At 35.7% G+C, this 17989-nt stretch overlaps 1 protein-coding gene across 2 annotated transcripts; it reads left to right on the top strand.

Annotated features, from left to right (window-relative positions):
- The first annotated feature begins 898 nt into the window (after positions 1 to 898).
- LOC147391489 (uncharacterized) lies at positions 899 to 9488 on the top strand. 2 transcript variants are annotated; one of them, XM_086458757.1, is made up of 3 exons: positions 899 to 1281; positions 6881 to 6906; positions 7008 to 7202. In XM_086458757.1, the coding sequence occupies exons 1-3, from the start codon at positions 1063 to 1065 to the stop codon at positions 7012 to 7014; spliced, it is 252 nt and encodes an 83-aa protein (XP_086314883.1). In that variant the 5' UTR covers positions 899 to 1062; the 3' UTR covers positions 7015 to 7202. The 2 variants fall into 2 exon arrangements, with proteins under 2 accessions (XP_086314883.1, XP_086314882.1); XM_086458756.1 differs by lacking the exons at positions 6881 to 6906; positions 7008 to 7202 and adding an exon at positions 8804 to 9488 and having other exon boundaries at positions 904 to 1281.
- Positions 9489 to 17989: the final 8501 nt, after the last annotated feature.

Here is a 17989-nt window from a genome sequence, read left to right as displayed (position 1 = left end):
TTATACTTAGTTTAGACAACCTCGCCTTCGATACTTTGTTTTTGACCTCCTATAAAACTCTTGAAGAAAACCTTGTCATCTTTTACTTCCATGAAAATCCTATCCTATCCTTGAGGTTTAAAGAAGATAGATTTTTATTTTGATGCAAGGCTAATGAGATTATGGTTTCCAAAATCATCTTAAACTAAGATAAATCTCCTGAGTTGTATTGGTATTGTTCATGAACGAGATAAGATGAAAACTCCGAGACGATCCTCTTTTTCCTTTTTCTTTTGTTCTTTTCTAGTTTAGAGATTTGGGGAGAAACTTTCCTTTTATTTGAAATAATCAAAGATGTTTTGTTGAATCATCTTTCAAAAATGAGACCAGATGAAAATTTGAATTTGAAAACCATGCATGAGATTATTGGTTACTAATTAGTAAGTGAAGACAAATGTTAAAAATCAAGTCACCGTATAATTTATACTCAAAGACTTTAACACGACATGATTTTGGTCATTCAAGGGTTATTGTATTTTTGGTGTAAAGGAAAAGTTGTTTTTAAAGGTATTTTCTTTGAGGAATTTGTTTTTAGATGGGATGCATTGTAACATTTGTGTGTTTCTTTTATTTTCTTTTTCTGCATTTGATTTTAAATGGTCAACTCAACCGCTTTATTATTATAATCTTTTTACCTTGTAAAAAAAATACACAAAGGCTTTAACCAACTTAGCGAGACCTTCTTGGCTCTTGCAAGGACATAGAATTATTTATTTATCCAAGAACTTAGATATTTTTCGGTTAGTCTCCCATCAAAGACCAGGGTCAAGGGATGTATGTCTAAAACTCTAAAGCACCCTTAATTTTATTTTTAATAAATATAATGAAACATTAATAATAAAAAATTATCACTCCCACAAAGGCAGGCAGAAACCAGAGGCTTTGAAATCCTCCAATCTCCATTCTCCATTCTCCAGAAAGCATCGGCCGTCCTCTCTTTCTTCTTCCTTAAAGATTACCAGTCGATCCTCTCTAAAACCCTAACCCTAATTCTCAACTCTCTATCCCTCTCTCTCTACACAGATGAGATTTCTGAGAAGGATCGCTGGAATTCTAGGGTTTCTGAAGGACGAACCCCACGAAGAAGCCGAAGACATCGTTGATCATCATAATAATCGTTTGGAAAAGGAAGAGACACGCAGACCTTCTAAAGGGTTTAAGGTTCAAGTTCCTGTGGCCATCGATAAAGCTCATCTTGGACCTATTCTTACTCCTTCCAATCTCGGAGATGGTGGAGTCCAGGTATCCAATCCATCCGATCTTTGATCTTTCTCAATGTATTTGTTGTTAATTCTCATGATCTGCTATCGGACTATCTTCTTAATGACCAATTCGATCAAATTGAATTTCGAGTTATCTGCTATTGCGAGTGTGATTAAATTGAATTAAATTCGTCAGTTTCTTATTCTATGATGTTGACTTCTTCAATGTTTGGCCAAATTGTGTTGATCTGATTATTGGGTTCAATTTCCTTTGGGCCAAATCAAGAGAAGCTTTTTTTCCCTCTTGGTATTAGATTGGGTATTTGAGATGCTCCGGATGCCCTAGGTTTGTCAAGAATTAACATAAGAAATAGCGTGATGAACTCTAGAATTAATGAGAAAAAGAAGAAAATATAACATTTAGGGGGCTACTTGTGCACACTTAAATGAGAACTCAGTGCATTTGATACAAGCTCGCTATATTGGGTTGTAGAACTCAAGAAATATATCCCTTGTGTTGTAGAACTGAAGATTAGTGACCGAACGTCTTAAAAAAATGAGTTCCCTTATATAAATTTTTGATGGGTTAGCTTTTGATTATGCTAGAAAATTTATGTAATTCAGATAAGTTTTTAGTCGGTTATGACTACAATACAGGTAGAATGCAGATTCATGGTTAATTATTGGTTTGGATTGTTTACTTTTTTAGGGTTGATAGATGATACTTCTATTATGTTTTAGGTCTTGAAGACTATTTTCAGGTTGATTTTGGTTTGAAGTAGGGGGCTTATGCCGTTTTTTGTGATTTTGATTTGATTAACCTTAGGTTGGAAAAGTCTTGATTCAGTTTCTTCACATCAATATATCTTATAGAAAGTTTGCTTTTCCCTTTCCGAATGAAAGTACTTCAAAGAACTAAATTACTTTCCAAAAAAATATTTTGTTGATGAGCTTAAGTAAGAGAATAAGTGGGAGCTGTAGAAGGTTTTTGGTTATGGGAAGTTGTTGGTTTTAGTATATCTTCCATATCTTGGCTGCATGTAGGAGATAGAAGAGATGCTGCCCAAGAAGTCTAGCTAAGGTCATGTAATTGTTATCCTTTGGAAAGAATTTTATCTTTGCCACTATACATTTTTTCTGACGAGTTGATTCTCTTTGTAATGTTTCTCATTTCTGTCGATTTCTTCTAAAGGTTTATTCAAATAAATGTTTCAAAACTTGGTCGATCATAAGTTCACTTAGGATCAAAGCCCAGCAAGTCAAAATGCCAAGAGGACTTTGTAATCTCATAAGATTGTTTGAGTCACTTGTATGGATATGGGCATATTTCACATCTTTCATATCTTTTCTTAAATCACGAAGGGAGGTTCACGAATCTTCTCTATTAGATCCAAAGTCATCAAGGGATTGAAAGAACATAAAAGAGGGCAGAGAGCTCTTTTGTATATCTTTGTGCTTTTATTGAAGCTATGTTGAAGTCATTTGTATTCTTGTAATTTCTTGATGATAGTTGGGATAAGCGGGTAGCATGGGAAACCTATTTGAATAGGCTTGAGAACTAGGTTGATAATGGTGGAGGAGGTTTGGGAGGATATGTCTTGTTACAAAACTTAATGATGCAGGACGATGAGAGAAGAAGATGAAAATAAGGGGGTTAGGGGATCTGATTTGGGATTTGGAATTGGGTTAAGGATTTGAGCGACAATAGGAAAATGGTTTCCAAAATCCCAATTGGCTATTGAGATGTAAAATGCAGAGTTTTGTAAATTATGATATTTTGGTTGGGGTTTGACAAGGGTTAAAGGAATAATGTTTATAGGGTATGGATTAAAGGTCAAGAGAATGGGGAAATGATTTAAGGGTTGAGGAAAAGTATTTTCAAGAATCAAAGTTGAAGAATTGAAGATATCTTGAAAAATTAAAAAAACATAGTTTATGTATTGGTTTCTTGAAAAGATTAAAGGGTTCTTGATTTCTCACAAATAAACAAAAAAATTGTAGAAAAAATGGATTGAAGAAGAATATAGAAGATAATAAAAAGATTAAAGAAAACGATATATTTACCTTGGAATTACCTCAATGATTTGCATGGCATCAACCACATTTAATGCACTAACATTCAAAACAAGAAAATAATTTTGTTTTTCTATTCATTCATCAACTCTTTGAAATCAATTACAATAAACATATATAAGCTAGACTCAACACTTAATCCTAAAAATTAACACTTTTGACCTTGAGATGCAAATCTCGTGTAGAACTGATACCCTTTCACTATTTTGACTATAACTTTATCAAAACTCATCAGAATTGTAAAATCTTGGGCTCGTTGGATAGGTAACTAAATAACCTTTCAAAAGACACCAAAAGCAATTTAATACGATAAATTTTGACCCCTCAAAAATAAGGTTTAAATAAAATGACATGAATAATACCTAGATTTAAATCAAATTCCTAAACTAACCTAATAATTAACTTCTAGAATAAATAAGACTCAAACAAAAAAAATGTATAAGACCATAACTAAAGCCCAATTATTAAAATAAAATAAAATCCTAAAACTAAAACATGACTCAAATAAGTTAGGCCTATGAACTCTGATGTCCCCATCACTTAAGGTTTGGCGTTCTAATATGGTTTTTAGCATGGGTTTGTCAATCTTGACCAACTCATAGAAGCTATCGAAATTAGGTGGACAAGGTGAGTTTTTGTTGTTGATTTGATTTTGTGATTGGAGAATATTTAATGTGGAACGCAAATCAAGTCAACGGTCAAGGGTTCTGATGAAAAATTTATAATGATTTAGGTTTTCACTTATTTGGGTCTAGATTTATCGTTTATCGTTCGGGGTTATTTTAGAGTAGTTATTTATTTATTTTTCTGTTTTAGGACTTTAATTTTATGCTTTTTGGGCATATTTTGATGTTTTATTGGCTCATGTTCTTAGTATAATATTTATGGCAGTTTAGTAATTTTAGTTTGTTTTACATTTATGTTTATTAGGGTTTGAAAATTAGGAAAGAGAAAGTTATGAAATTAGGTTATTTATTTGGTATTTTAGTTTGATTAGGGTTCATGGATTTAATTTCTTTATATATAGATTTTATTCGGATATTTTTTAAAAGACGAATTTGATGAATAAAGAATGAATTTCTTTTTCGTGGAGCGAAGTGATTTTTCCACTATTCTTGATGTGATTCCAAGAAACCCTTGGTGTGATTCCAAGGTACTATATTTCTATCCCTTTTTTTTTTCCTTCTAATCTTTATTTTTGTTTTTATTATTTTTTCTTTAACTTTATTGAATTCTTGATTCTTGGTTTTTGGTTCTTAGTTCTTGATTCTTAAAATCCACAAACCTCAACCCTTGATACTTTTCATATTCCCTTAACCTTTAATCCTTATCTTATAAACCTTAAAACCCTTTTTCTTTTATCCTATTGAAAATGTTGTAATTGCAAAAAAAATTATTTTACTTTTGGGTTTATAACATCCTAGCCCAAATCCTTAATCCAATCCCCAACCAGATTTCCCTAAAGTCCCTTATTCCCCTATCCTACCCGAGTCCTTAACCCAATTCTAAACCAAATTTGCTAACTCCCCAAATTTGCATTCTTCCTTCATCGTCCTGCATCAATATTATTGGAAGGAGAAGTCTTAGATTTGTGTAATTGGCATCCTTCTTTGGTTTTTATTTATTTATTTAATGAGATTTCAATTCATACTTTTACCAAATTCTCATGCTAAAGAGACTGAAGTTTTTAGATCTTTGTTTTGGGTCATTTTGCTTACATTTTTTTGGTCTACATATGTTGTAGATTAAGATATTTATTAATGTTGTAAATTATCAAAAGAGATATGTATTTATGTTCTCAAGTTTTTCGATGGAAATCGGATGAATCAGGTCAGCCTCAATTCCAAAAACTAGGTTTCAAATCATGGTGTTGACTTTTATAAACATCTCTGTTCATTTTTTATTCGGTATTTGAATTGGTCATTTTTCTGCTCCCAAACCTTTCAAGCACTGCATGATGATCTCTTGATAGAGCTTGTAAATTAGATGCAAGTGCAGAGCCAAAAATTGGATGCTATATGGAGCTATATGTTTGGAGATAAGTAACAGGGTTACAAAGGGGATGAGAGGATGGATGGCTATTATAAATGATCCAACCAGGCTCTAATGAGTAACGATGCTCTTCTGAAGAGCATATATGTCCATGCTTCACTAAGGATGGCTTCCATTCGTGGTGTTCTAAGAGTTACTTAGCCACCACAATTTTGATTTGAGGATCAAAATCAAATGATTTCAAATATGATGCTAAAGGAAAGTAACACCGTAAGTCCAAGTCAATTCACGGTTCACGGTTATGGTCTTACAGATAACCAGGAAAGTTTGTATGATGCTACGAAGTACAAATAATAATATTATAAATTTACCTGGTGCAAATTCTATTCTTAAAAAATGTGCATCATTAGGATTAAAATCTCTGCCTCCCCCCTCCCCTCCAATTCAGACCTTGAAATTGTCAAGTAATGAGTGTCACAACTCTAGTTCATTCTCCAAAATGGAAGTGATAGCCTATTGCTGGGTAGGTGTATCCATCTCACTCCAAATCAAAGAAGATACAATCTAGACTTGTTTTACCACCTTGAGTCATATTTATCAATTACTAAAGTTGACAAAAACTAGAATGACGCTGATGTAAACATGGAGGAGTTACATTCTCATGATTTTAGATGACTATGTTTTATTTTTATTTTCTTGATAAGCAGAATGTCACATCCTGATTTTTGAGATCTGAGACCTGGCCCCTGATCAATGACCTGACCCGCTATTGGAGCCTCGGGTTGATCAAAGGACTAAAATTAACTTAACATAGAACTAGATTCAATTGGTGACACTTCAATGAGTAGTTCTTTTAAAACAAAATTATCAAGGATTTTTATTTCTAGCATATTGACTCCTCAATGCTTGAAGAATTGTATCTCACCAAGAGAATATTTTATAAATCTTTTCTTCAGATGGGTCTAAAATTTTCAGAAAATAGACAATTGTGCATTAACTTGAAACAAAATATCTAGACATAAATTTGTCTTTGTACTCGCCATAATTCATTAAGGACCTCAGCTTATGGCATCGTTAAAAAAGAGGAGAAATGTCATGAATGGATGCATTAGGTCTCAGATTTTGGGCTCTGTATTTCTAAGAAGAAAGGTCAATGGTTATCAAACATATCAAAACAAAATTGTCAAGCTTGACCGCGAAAGAGGGGAACTGCTATTTGGTAGGTGCTTCTCTTGAACTTATCAGTTTGGATGAACTTACTTTGCTTTGAAAAATCATTCCCTTAACTTGGTCCCCTCGCTCTCCCCTCCCTTTTTCTTTTTTGTTTCCTGTTTTTAAAAGAATTCTAGGAGATAGGTTTTACAGTTTTAAATTGTGAAACAGGACTTCCAATTTAGAGTAGTGTGCGGAAAGAATGCCAGGGTAGCTGGTTATCAGTTGATGATGGAGAATTTCCCAAACAAGAGTTTGGAATGTAGTTATTGCATTTATTGTTTTTCTTCACTTGTGTGGTCATTAGCCTCTATACATTGAGATGATTATCAATACTAAGGCGGAGTTCTTGTTCACTGCAGATGGCCATTACTTATCCAGATATAGGGTAGCCATCTTATTAGATTACTTGTCAATATTTCAGTGTTTCTTGTTTGGCCAGCGTGCCAGGCACCTGCCTGTACGCTTACGTGGCATTTCTTGTTTCAGGTATTAGTGATATACGGTAGGCACGGGCATCCTCTTTGGGTTAAGGGGGGTAGAAGAGGAAAGACATAAAATTGGAAGGGGTATTATTGAAAAAGGGATAATAGAGGAAAAACAATAACGTTGGGAGAGGTATTCTTGGAAAAGGAGGTAGAAGAGGAAAGAACATAAAGTTGCAAGGGTATTCTTTGAAGGGAAGAGAGGAGGAAAGATAATGACGTTAAAAGCTGTCATCAAGATTCGTAGCAAGATTAAATCCCGACCCCTCTTTATGTTGGGGGATAAAGGAGTGGGGTCCTCTGTTGTGTTTACCATATAGATAATTTATTGAATTAAAAAATAAAAATAAAAATAAAAATTGTACCTATTATGTATTTTCCAATTTTGTACTAATATTTACATATTAAATTCAATCATTAACATTTTCTTTTTATCATTAATAAATTCATTCATTTTCTTTGATGGTTGAACGTACCCACTTTCTTCATATGGAAGTCTCCCACGAGATGATGAGTAGAGGCATACAATGTGAACGTCTGTGACCTAACTTGTCAGCTCTGATATTACATTCTATATTTACCTTGCATAAACTTGACCTGCGGAAATGAACTTTAGCATTTTTTTTGCTGTCTCATTTAAGCGTAATAGTTGTCAATTTATTGAAGGTGCCAACTTATCTAAGTTCATAAGGCGTGTGGAGTCTGGGTTCCAAACCCATTGGACCCACCGAAAACTCTGACCACTAATCCTTGCTTGCTTTGCAAAAAAAAAAAAGTAGTAGTCAATTTATTCACATCCTCTTTATACTGGATCATCATAAAAAATTCGTCCCAATCTTGTGGCTTAGTTGGTTGACATTCTATATTGTAACAATTAGTTGCTGGTTCAACACTAAAGGAAAAAAAAAAATAGAAATAATGCTTCATCGCTTTGTTGAATTTACAGTCATTGTGTATGTCTGACCTATGACTTTTGTTTACATTGTTTGGGACTGAACATGCAATGTTGAACTGAAGTTCCTTGTACAAGATCAATGTCAACATACATTGATGATGGAATAATTGAAGATACTTTTCAATTTCCACTGGTAACTCCTGCAAGCTGTAAAAAGAATACATAGTTCTAAATTATACCTCTACACAATTTGATGAAAAGTGGGATAAGAAAAATCCGATCAAAGTACAAATCACGTTAAAACACACAATGAACCACTAAGCTGTGCTTGGACCCATGGCTTGGTTGCTTGTCACGGTGAACTGCAACTTAACTTTGAGGCCAAGTGTTAAACTCCAACTAACGTCTCAAAATAAAAAAGATATTGTTGTACTAATTATTATTTATCTTTTTTTTTTTTTTTGATGAGTCTAATTATCATTTATCATTTATCATGGTGGGGCAACTGCTGTATTATATCATAACTTCAACAAGTTTCTTAATACGAAAGTGCTCGCTTTTATAATGAATTGGGAATTTGTAAGCATAAGATACGATTAAGGTGGTTGAGGAAATAATGTCAAAAGAGTTGTAAAGGAACCATTGGTTTTGTCTACCGACTTTCACTTAAGAAAGCCAAGTATTAAAAATAATTGGCACCAGAACACAGATTTTGGAATTCCTAACTATTCTAGCACATTTCATTGACATCTTTAAGTGGATGCGAGGCCATATTAGTAGATAACTGAAATATTTATTTTTCATTGGATCCCATGAAAAAAACTACTTCTGTTCGTTAACACCATTTACTATCATAGTTATGTTTCCCTTTGCTTATGATAGTTGCATGTTTTTTTTGAGGTCAGGGTTTAAGTTGGTATGCCAAACGCCTTAGAATAGACGAAGATGGGGATGTTGCAAATGAATTCCTTGATGAGGTCTTGCAACAAGCTTCGGAATTGCCATCTGGCACAGATGATCAGAGAAAGCCACCAAAGTTTGAGGTGAAGTACAGCACGCGGCCGGCAAAAGTGAGAAAGCAGATGATCTCTGTCGAAGGAAAGGTCCACCAGGGTGTGGAGTACCAGGGAAGACTACTATGGGTGTGAATGGAATTGGTTAAAGAGTCAACCAGGCTTTCTTGGGGATGGGTTCTCATCCGAAAAGTTCTTCGAGGATGGGTATGTATTGTTGTTTCATCAATTATGGAAGGAATAGAGGAACCACACCCAACCCACTGTTCTTGGTCTATGTTCTCAAGTTATCTATCTCAATCGATTCCCTTCCCATTAAATCTGTTAATATGTTGAAAATTTTCTGTTTCTCGTTTGTATGATCTTTACTACTGACAGAATTATGTGTCGTCTTCAAGGTCTAAAATCTTGTTTTGAAGCAACTTTTTGGTCAGGTGCAACATTCTTAGATAATTCGAAACATTTAATATTTTGGAGTCAACGTTTCATTATAACCTCAGTTGAAATTGTAATGGTCCTGTTCACAAGTTTTTTGAAATGGAACGAAGCTTTGAACCTGCCTTGTTTTGTAGAGTTACATGTATGTTTTAGTGACTAATTTTAGTCGGAAGATTGAGGATGAAGAGGGTCATGGAAATTTGATCCTCGAGTTGGCATGATGTTCTTTTCATCTTCTTTTGAAGTTCAAGTGGTGCATCTTTTTAATCCTCCTAATGTTTAACGATGCTGTGACCAAAAAGCCATTTGCTACACATGTTTGGCTACAATAGTTTTGTTTCTTCTTTTCTGAAAACCAATGGTTCTTGTAAATACTCAAATCCCCAATGGATGGAGATCATCTATCAGTACAAGCCCTACTAAGGTCAAACAGAAGGAATCATTTCTTCCATTTAATTATAGCTAAATCATTAAATAAAAACTCAAAATTCATGTTAAGAGATGTCAAAGTTCACAAACAAGCAACCCTGTGTTAGGATCCAAGGTTATTGACTCATGTCCACAATAATTGTAATCAGAGGGGGCATAAATTTTGTGCAAACATGATGTGGCAGAAATGCGAGAATCAATAGATTCAAATTCAATAGATAAACAAACAATAATTTGAAATAAAATAAAGCAAATAATTAAAAATTAAATAAGATAATGTAAAAGAGAATTGGATTGATGTATTGAATTTCGTTTTTGACGTTTTTTAAATATAACTTCATCATAACAACTTAGAAACCTTCTAAAATATTACAAAGAAACTAATCTATGTATAATATAAGTTTAACTTTTTAAATCTGTTATAATTCAATTTGGATACTTTTAAGAAGTTTTAATTATAGCTTAAAGCATAAAAACGACTTTAGAAAAAATAGAAATCTAAAAACAAATTAGAAACTAGACAAAATAGAAACCTTTTAAAGTTAAAATAGAAGTTGATCAAACAACTTCTAAATAATTTAAAACTGAACTAAACTAAAGACATATGACTAAAACTAAAATTTGGTTGAGTATGGACCCAACCTGATTAACCTGAACCAAGTTGGTCAAATTGAGTCAACTGGACTAGATCTGGATGGGTTGATTTGGCTATAAAAATCATCTCCTCTTGGCATTTTTTATATTATAATTTCTCTAGAAAATCAAGAGCAATCTGTTCTATATCAAGTAAATGTCCTATGTCAGGCCCCCGTTCTTGAAAAGAACTTATCCCTGAGTTTGACACAGATAAGGAAACTTTATCGTGAAGATAGTAAGGAAAGATGTGCATGCCTTTTGGTAAGCCCACAACGTTAGCATTATCACTAATTTTTTTGAGGATGTGAAGTACCATCACCAAATCTCCTTCTTCATAGGATTTGAAATGCTTATGCTTATATTTGAAGAAATGCTCCAAAATAAACAACCAATCAAGGAAATCCTTGATGTGAATAAGGTCATTAAATTGTGAAATGTTTGCCTTCAACTAATATTTGATCTGATGGATTTGGGTGGGTGGTGGAGTAAAGTAGAGTAGAGTAGAGATCTTATTCATCAAGATAATCAGTGTAAGGAACATGTTGAGTTTGGTAAGGGTTTTAAGGTTTATATGGAGGGTTGGAGTTATGAGTTTGAGGGCTAGGAGTCGTGTGTTATGGCTAGAAAGTTGAGGGAAGGGGTATGAGGTGTGGGAAATGGATTATTGGAAGAGTTTCGATGGGGTGGTGGTGGAGGATAGGTTTGAGGGTTTAGGGGAACATAGAATGCAATTTGGGACGATACGATTTGGTTAAAATCAAAATTCAGAGCAAAGTTCTGATTTTGAGTATATTTGCACCACGTGAAAATTGGAAAATTCGACATAAAAAATTGACGGGTCAAGGCCCATGAATTTTAGAAACTGAATTTTGACGGTCTAGGACTGTTGAAATTCTTGATGTTCCCAGATTTGACGGCTTAGAGTTGTCAAATTTCTCTCATCCTTTATTAATTTGATAGTTTCGACCTGTCGAAAAAAAATTTGACAATGAAAAAGTCGACACCAATTTGACCTCTTGGTCTGTTGAATTTTATGAAATTTGATAGCCCAAGGCCGTCAAATTTGGGCTTTCTTCACATTGTGTTGGCTTCTCTTTTGTAATGTTTGGATTATGAAGGCAATTGAGGGAGGGATGGTGAGAATCCTTGGAGTCTTCATTTCCAAGATTTTTCTTGCCTTTATCATTTTCAATGGTGTTGAGAAATTTGCCTTAATCAAGGGATTCCAACTTAGATATAATTTTTGCTTCAAACCTGTCAAATTGAGCAGTTAGATAAGATTTTACCCTCATCAAGCTTTGTGGATTGTGACAAAAGCTCATATCACTTGATGTAACGAAAACGTGTGTATTAATAGATTCAATTGATAAACACACAATGACTTGGAGGAAAATAACGCAAAAAATTGAAAATTAATTAAGATAATATAAAAGAGAATTGAATTGATTTATTGAATTTCATTTTTGAATCTCCTTAGATAGATAATTTCATTATAACAACTTAGAAATCTTTTAAAATATGAAAATTAACTTTCTAAGTTATCTATAATATAATAATAACTTTTTAAATCTATTGTAATTCAATTTGGACACTTTTAGGAATTTTTAATTATAGTCTAAAGAATAAAAATGAATTTAGAAAAAATAGAAACCTAAAAACAAATAAGAAACTAGAAAAAATAAAATTTTTCTAAAGTTGAAATAGAAATTAACCGAACAACTTCTAAATAACTTAAAATTGAATTAAACTAAAGTCATATATATGACTAAAACCAAAATTGTGTTGACTATGGACCCAAACTGGTCAACCCAAATCAGGCAGGTCAAACCAAGTCAACTCTTCCATATTTGGATGGATTGATTCGGCTATGAAAATCATTTTCTCTTCGTATTTTTTATAATCCAGTTTCTCTTGAAAAAAAAGTGCAATTTGTTCTACATCAAGTGAATGTCCCACATCAAAATACTTCTAAGGGTGAGATATTCACTAGTTTTGATTTTTGGTAAAACTCGAGAATAGCCCTTCCTTGTAAAAGAAAGAAAATAGAAACCATATTTTCTAAACTAATATGTAAACCATGTTTATCTTTCTAGGTTCCATCAAGTAATGACGTTCCAAACCCAATAACCCAATTGTTCTCAATTTCGATTTGTGATATTGAATCAACACTTAAAACATAAGGTTATAGAAAATACACTTAAAACATAATATTTGATAGAATAAGGTCATATAGCAAGGAAGAAGTCATTTGTTCAAATCCGATAAGGAGCTTTAAAAAAATAAAAATAAAAAATCCTTATATCTTCTTTTAAGGAACGATGAATAAAGATGTTGATATTTGTAATTGTAATCAAGTAATCAGATGTTGAATTGTGGCATCAGCAATAGTAGTTGGTGTGGTAATAACATCTATCAGCAATAGTTGGTATGGCAATAGCATATATCTCTCTATTATAAATACAACAGCTATCTTGTGGTAGAATAAGTTAGATAAAATCTGTAAAATTAGAGAGAGGGCTAGGAGAGATTACAAAGGAAGAGGTTGATCTTCTCTTTGATTAAAAATCGAGCTTTCTTCTTGAGACGAACTTGCGGGTTGTGTAAGTCGTTGGTTTCTTCATATAGTGGATTTTCCTTTCACCCCCGTGGACGTAGGCACATCGCCGAACCACGTAAATATTGTGTGAGCATATCTTTATTTGCTATTTACATTCGTAGTTAGTTTTACTTTACTTTGATTGCTAGTAGTGTTAGTCATTGCTTGTTGGTGTGTTTTGGAACTTGGTATAAGTTTCGATAAAGGATTTATCTCTAGGTGGTTTGCTTCCGCGGCTTCCCTCCTAACAATTGGTATCAGAGCCCTTATTCAAATCAGGGTGGTTAAGCTACGATTTGAGGTTTTTGCTTGGGTATTGTGTAGTGTACACAAGGTGTTTGTTGAAATTCCTGAAAGAAGCTGGTGTTGTTAAACAAGCGGATAATGACGTCTACTAGCGGAACCGTCAAAGTGGGAAAGTATGAGATAGAGAAGTTCAATGGGAAGAATGATTTTCCTATTGGAGGATGCAAATGAAAAATTTGCTAATCTCATAGAAATTGCATAAGGCGTTGGCAGGAAAAGAAAAGAAGCACAAAGACATGTCTGATGAGGATTGGGTAGAGTTAGATCTCGAAGCACGAGCGTCGATAATTCTATGCCTTGAAAGGGATGTAGCTTTCTTGTTAGATGGAGAAGTAACGACTACGGGTGTGTGGTCAAAGTTAGAAAACAACTTCATGACGAAGACTCTAACAAATCGGATCTATTTGAAGTCCAGATTGTATACTTGCAAGATGGAGGAAGATACACCAATCCGGGAGTATATTAACAAGTTTGATAGGATCATATCAGATTTGAAGGATATTGATGTGAAGGTAGAAGATGAGGATCAAGCACTTTTGTTGCCAAAGTCATTTGAGAACTTTGCACAAACATTGATGCTTGTGGGTGAAAATTTAACGATGAATGAGACTAGAACATCACTTCTAGCGGATGATCTTCGAAAGATTGCAACTAGTGGCATGGCTACTAGTGGTAATAAGGAGCAAGCACAGGGCTGTTTGTAAGAAGAAGAAGAAATGAGCGAGGAAAAGGCAATGGAGGAAAGTCTATATCGAGTTCTAAACCTCTTGCGGAAAGACCGTGTTTCAAATACGATGAGCTTGGGCATTTCAAGGCAAATTGCCCTAACAAAAGAGTAGGCGGGAAGAACAACAACAAAAGCAAGTTTAATGGGAAGCAACAAGGCAAGCAAGAGGCTAGCTATGCCTCGGAAGAGGGGGGCAGTGATGAATGCTACTCCGTTACGAGTGATGAAGAAATCTCCAGTAAGTGAATTCTTGATTCGGGTTGCTCTTACCATATGTGTTTAAATAGGAAGTGGTTTACTACCTACAAAGGCATTGATGGTGGAACCGTATTGATGGGTAATAACCATGCTTGTAAAACGGTGGGGCTTGGTTCAATTAAAATCAAGATGCATGATGGAGTGGTCAGAACCTTGATGGATGTGAGACATGTTCCTGACTTGCGAAAAAACCTTACTGTTGGTACTTTAGATTCCGGTGGTTGCAAGATAGTTATGGAATATGGAGTGAAAAAGGTTGTTCATGGTTCCTTGGTGGTGATGAAGGGCATTCGTCATGGTAATCTCTATGCTCTTTTGGGTACTACAATTACAGGAAATGTAGCAGTTGGAACAGTTGGAAGTGGTGGAGACCCAACTGAATGCACTAGGTTATGGCACATGCGGCTTGGGTATATGTCAGAAAAGGGTCTAAATCTGCTCGGTAAGGAAGGTTTGCTGAAGAACATGAAAAAGCCTGCATGGATTTTTGCAAGCATTGTGTGTATGAAAAGGCACACCGGGTTCAGTTCTCTTCAAGCAAACACAGAAGTGGAGGTATATTAAACTATGTGCATACAGATGTTTGGGGTCCGGTTACGGAAACTTCTAAAGGTGATTCTAGGTATTTTGTCTCATTCGTGGATGATTATTCTAGGTATGCTTGGATTTATTTCCTTAAGCATAAGAATGAGGTATTTGAGACATTCAAGAAGTGGAAAACAATGGTTGAAAACAGAACGAGCAGAAAATTGAAGACATTACGATCTGATAACGGTACAGAGTATACAGAGGGAGCCTTCAAGGAGTTCTGTGATCAGGAAGGTATTGCTCGACACTGGACAGTCAGAAAAACACCACAGCAGAATGAAGTCACAGAGAGACTGAACTGAACATTGCGGGAGAGAGCAATGTGTATGCGCTCGTATGCTGGTTTGGGAAAAGAATGGTGGGCAGAGTCGGTTGCTATAGCTTGCTACATAGTGAACCGGTTTTCACATTCAAAGTTAGATGGAGATGTACCTTACAGGGTGTGGTCAGGAGAGCATGCAGATTATGAGAGACTTAGAATTTTAAGTTGCATAGCTTATTACCATGTCAACGAGGGAAAACTTGCCGCTAGAGACAAGAAGGCAATATTCTTGGGGTATGCAACGGGAGTAAAACGCTATCGCCTTTGGTGTGTAGAGGATTCTAAGTTCATAATCAACAGAGATGTTACTTTTGATGAGAGCTCCATGGTAGCTTTGTCAAAAGCTATGGTGCCCGGTTATGAAGGTGTTGAGACTTCAAAGTCTCAAGTGATTGATATAGAACCTAAAGACCAATCAGGTTCTAGTCATGTTCAAGAGGAGCTTCATAGAGACACTCAAGATGAGAGTGATGATGAGCTTGAACATAAGGAGGTTCAACAAGAGAATATACAAGCGCTTCAACAACAATAGCTTGAAGAGTCTTTGGCTTCCATTAAGCCGAAGCGAGCATACAAGCAAGTTCAAAAACTGGGTTCAGATCAGCCTCTGAGGCATTATGGGCAGGTAAACTTGGTTGAGTACGCACTCTCAATGGAGGATGATGAGCCGGTCACCTTCAAAGAAGCTATTCGGGATAGAGATAGTGAGAGTTGGTTAGCTACGATGGAAGAAGATATGGAATCTCTCTGGAAGAACCAAACATGGGAGGTAGTTTCATTGCCCGTGGGAAAGAAAGCTATTGGTTGTAAGTGGGTGTACAAAAAGAAAGAGGATCCTTCCAATCTCGACGGTACAAGGTACATGGCTAGACTAGTGGCTAAGGGGTTTGCACAAAGAGAGGGTGTTGATTACAATGAGATTTTTTCTCCTGTGGTAAAGCATCCTTCTATTCGGGTGCTATTGAGTATTGTTGCTCATGGTGATCTTGAGTTGGAACAACTCGATGTTAAAACAACCTTCTTGCACGGAGACTTGGATGAGAAAATTTATATGCATCAACCTGAGGGCTACAAGGTTGAGGGTAAGGAACGTCAGGTATGTCACTTGAGGAAATCACTTTATGGATTAAAGCAATCTCCTCGGTAGTGGTACAAGCGATTTGATTCCTTCATGCTAAAACATGGGTTCTCCAGAAGTGATTATGACTGTTGTGTCTATATTCGGAAGCTTCGTGGAGGTGATTATATCTATATTCTTGTGTATGTAGATGATATGCTTATTGCTTCGTTGAACAAGGTGGAGATAAATAGGCTGAAATCTCAACTTGGTAAAGAGTTTGAGATGAAGGATATGGGTGCTGCTAAGAAAATACTGGGTATGGAGATCAGAAGAGAGAGGTCAAACCAGCGATTGTTCTTAAGTCAGAAAGGCTACATTGAGCGGGTCATCGCAAGGTTCGGGATGCAAGGTGCTAAGTCAGTGGTGACTCCACATTTCAGGCTCTCTAGTAAACAATCTCCCATTACAGCGGAAGAGAAGGCACACATGGAATGTGTACCTTATGCTAGTGCAGTTGGCAGTTTGATGTATGCCATGGTTTGTACACGTCCAGATATGTCACAAGCGGTCAATGTGCCCAGTAGGTTCATGGCGAACCCGGGGAAGACACATTGGGAAGCAGTGAAATGGGTCCTGAGGTACTTGAAGGGTACCGCTGATACGGGTTTGTGTTTTGGTGGAGATACATGTCAGATTAGTGGGTTTGTTGACTCAGATTATGCAGGTGATCTAGACAGACGACGGTCTACTACTGGTTATGTATTTAGTATACATGGTGCTCCAGTTAGTTGGCAATTGATGTTACAGGCTACAGTGGCACTTTCTACTACAGAGGCCGAGTACATGGCCATGTTAGAGGGAGTGAAGGAAGCATTGTGGCTGTGGGGTATTCTAGATGATTTGGGGATTAAACAGGATTGTGTGAACTTGTGGTGTGATAGTCAGAGTGCGATTCACTTGGCTAAGAATCAAGTTCATCATGCTTGTACCAAGCATATCGACGTCAGGTATCATTTTGTGCAGGATGTCATAGAGGAAGGTGATGTTTCTCTCATGAAGGTGCATACAAATGAGAACCCCGCAGACATGTTAACCAAGGTGGTGACAGGTAGCAAGTTTCAGCACTGCTTGGACTTGCTTCATATTGGCTCGTGTTGAGTTGCCCAAGAGGGCATGGCCTTTCAGGGCGGAGTTGGGGTGAGGTGGAGTCTTTATGAAGAGATGAAAAGAATTACGATGGCTTGATCCCGATCAGAGGGTACATAGGCAGCCATGGTCAGAATGATGCAGTCGGGTTGGTGTTACAGGTTACTCTTGTGTGGTATAGCTTTGCATGCTTGCAGCTTCTTCTTGTGTTCATTCAAAATTTGAGGTGTTTTCAAATTATGTACGAGGTGGAGAATTGTGGCATCAGCAATAGTAATTGGTGTGGCAATAACATCTATCAGCAATAGTTGGTGTGACAATAACATATCTCTCTCTATTATAAATACAACAGTTATCTTGTGGTAGAATCAGTTAGATAGAAATCTGTAAAATTAGAGAGAGGGCTAGGAAGATTACAAAGGAAGAGGTTGATCTTCTCTTTGATTAAAAATCGAGCTTTCTTTTTGAGACGAACTTGCGGTTGTGCAAGTCGTTGGTTTCTTCATATAGTGGATTCTCCCTTCACCTCCATGGACGTAGGCACATCGCTGAACCACGTAAATATTGTGTGA

The sequence above is a fragment of the Akebia trifoliata genome, chromosome 11 (assembly GCF_017979445.1).
Source record: "Akebia trifoliata isolate Shusen 1 chromosome 11, ASM1797944v1, whole genome shotgun sequence".
Lineage (NCBI taxonomy): Eukaryota > Viridiplantae > Streptophyta > Magnoliopsida > Ranunculales > Lardizabalaceae > Akebia > Akebia trifoliata.
This window is presented reverse-complemented; position numbering and strand designations above follow the sequence as displayed.

Excerpts from the sequence above, each read along its gene's own strand:
- LOC147391489 (XM_086458756.1), top strand. The coding sequence starts at position 1,063 with ATGAGATTTCTGAGAAGGATCGCTGGAATTCTAGGGTTTCTGAAGGAC. Across the intron at positions 1,282-8,803 it reads TCGGAGATGGTGGAGTCCAG|GGTTTAAGTTGGTATGCCAA; the intron begins GTATCCAATCCA and ends TTTTGAGGTCAG.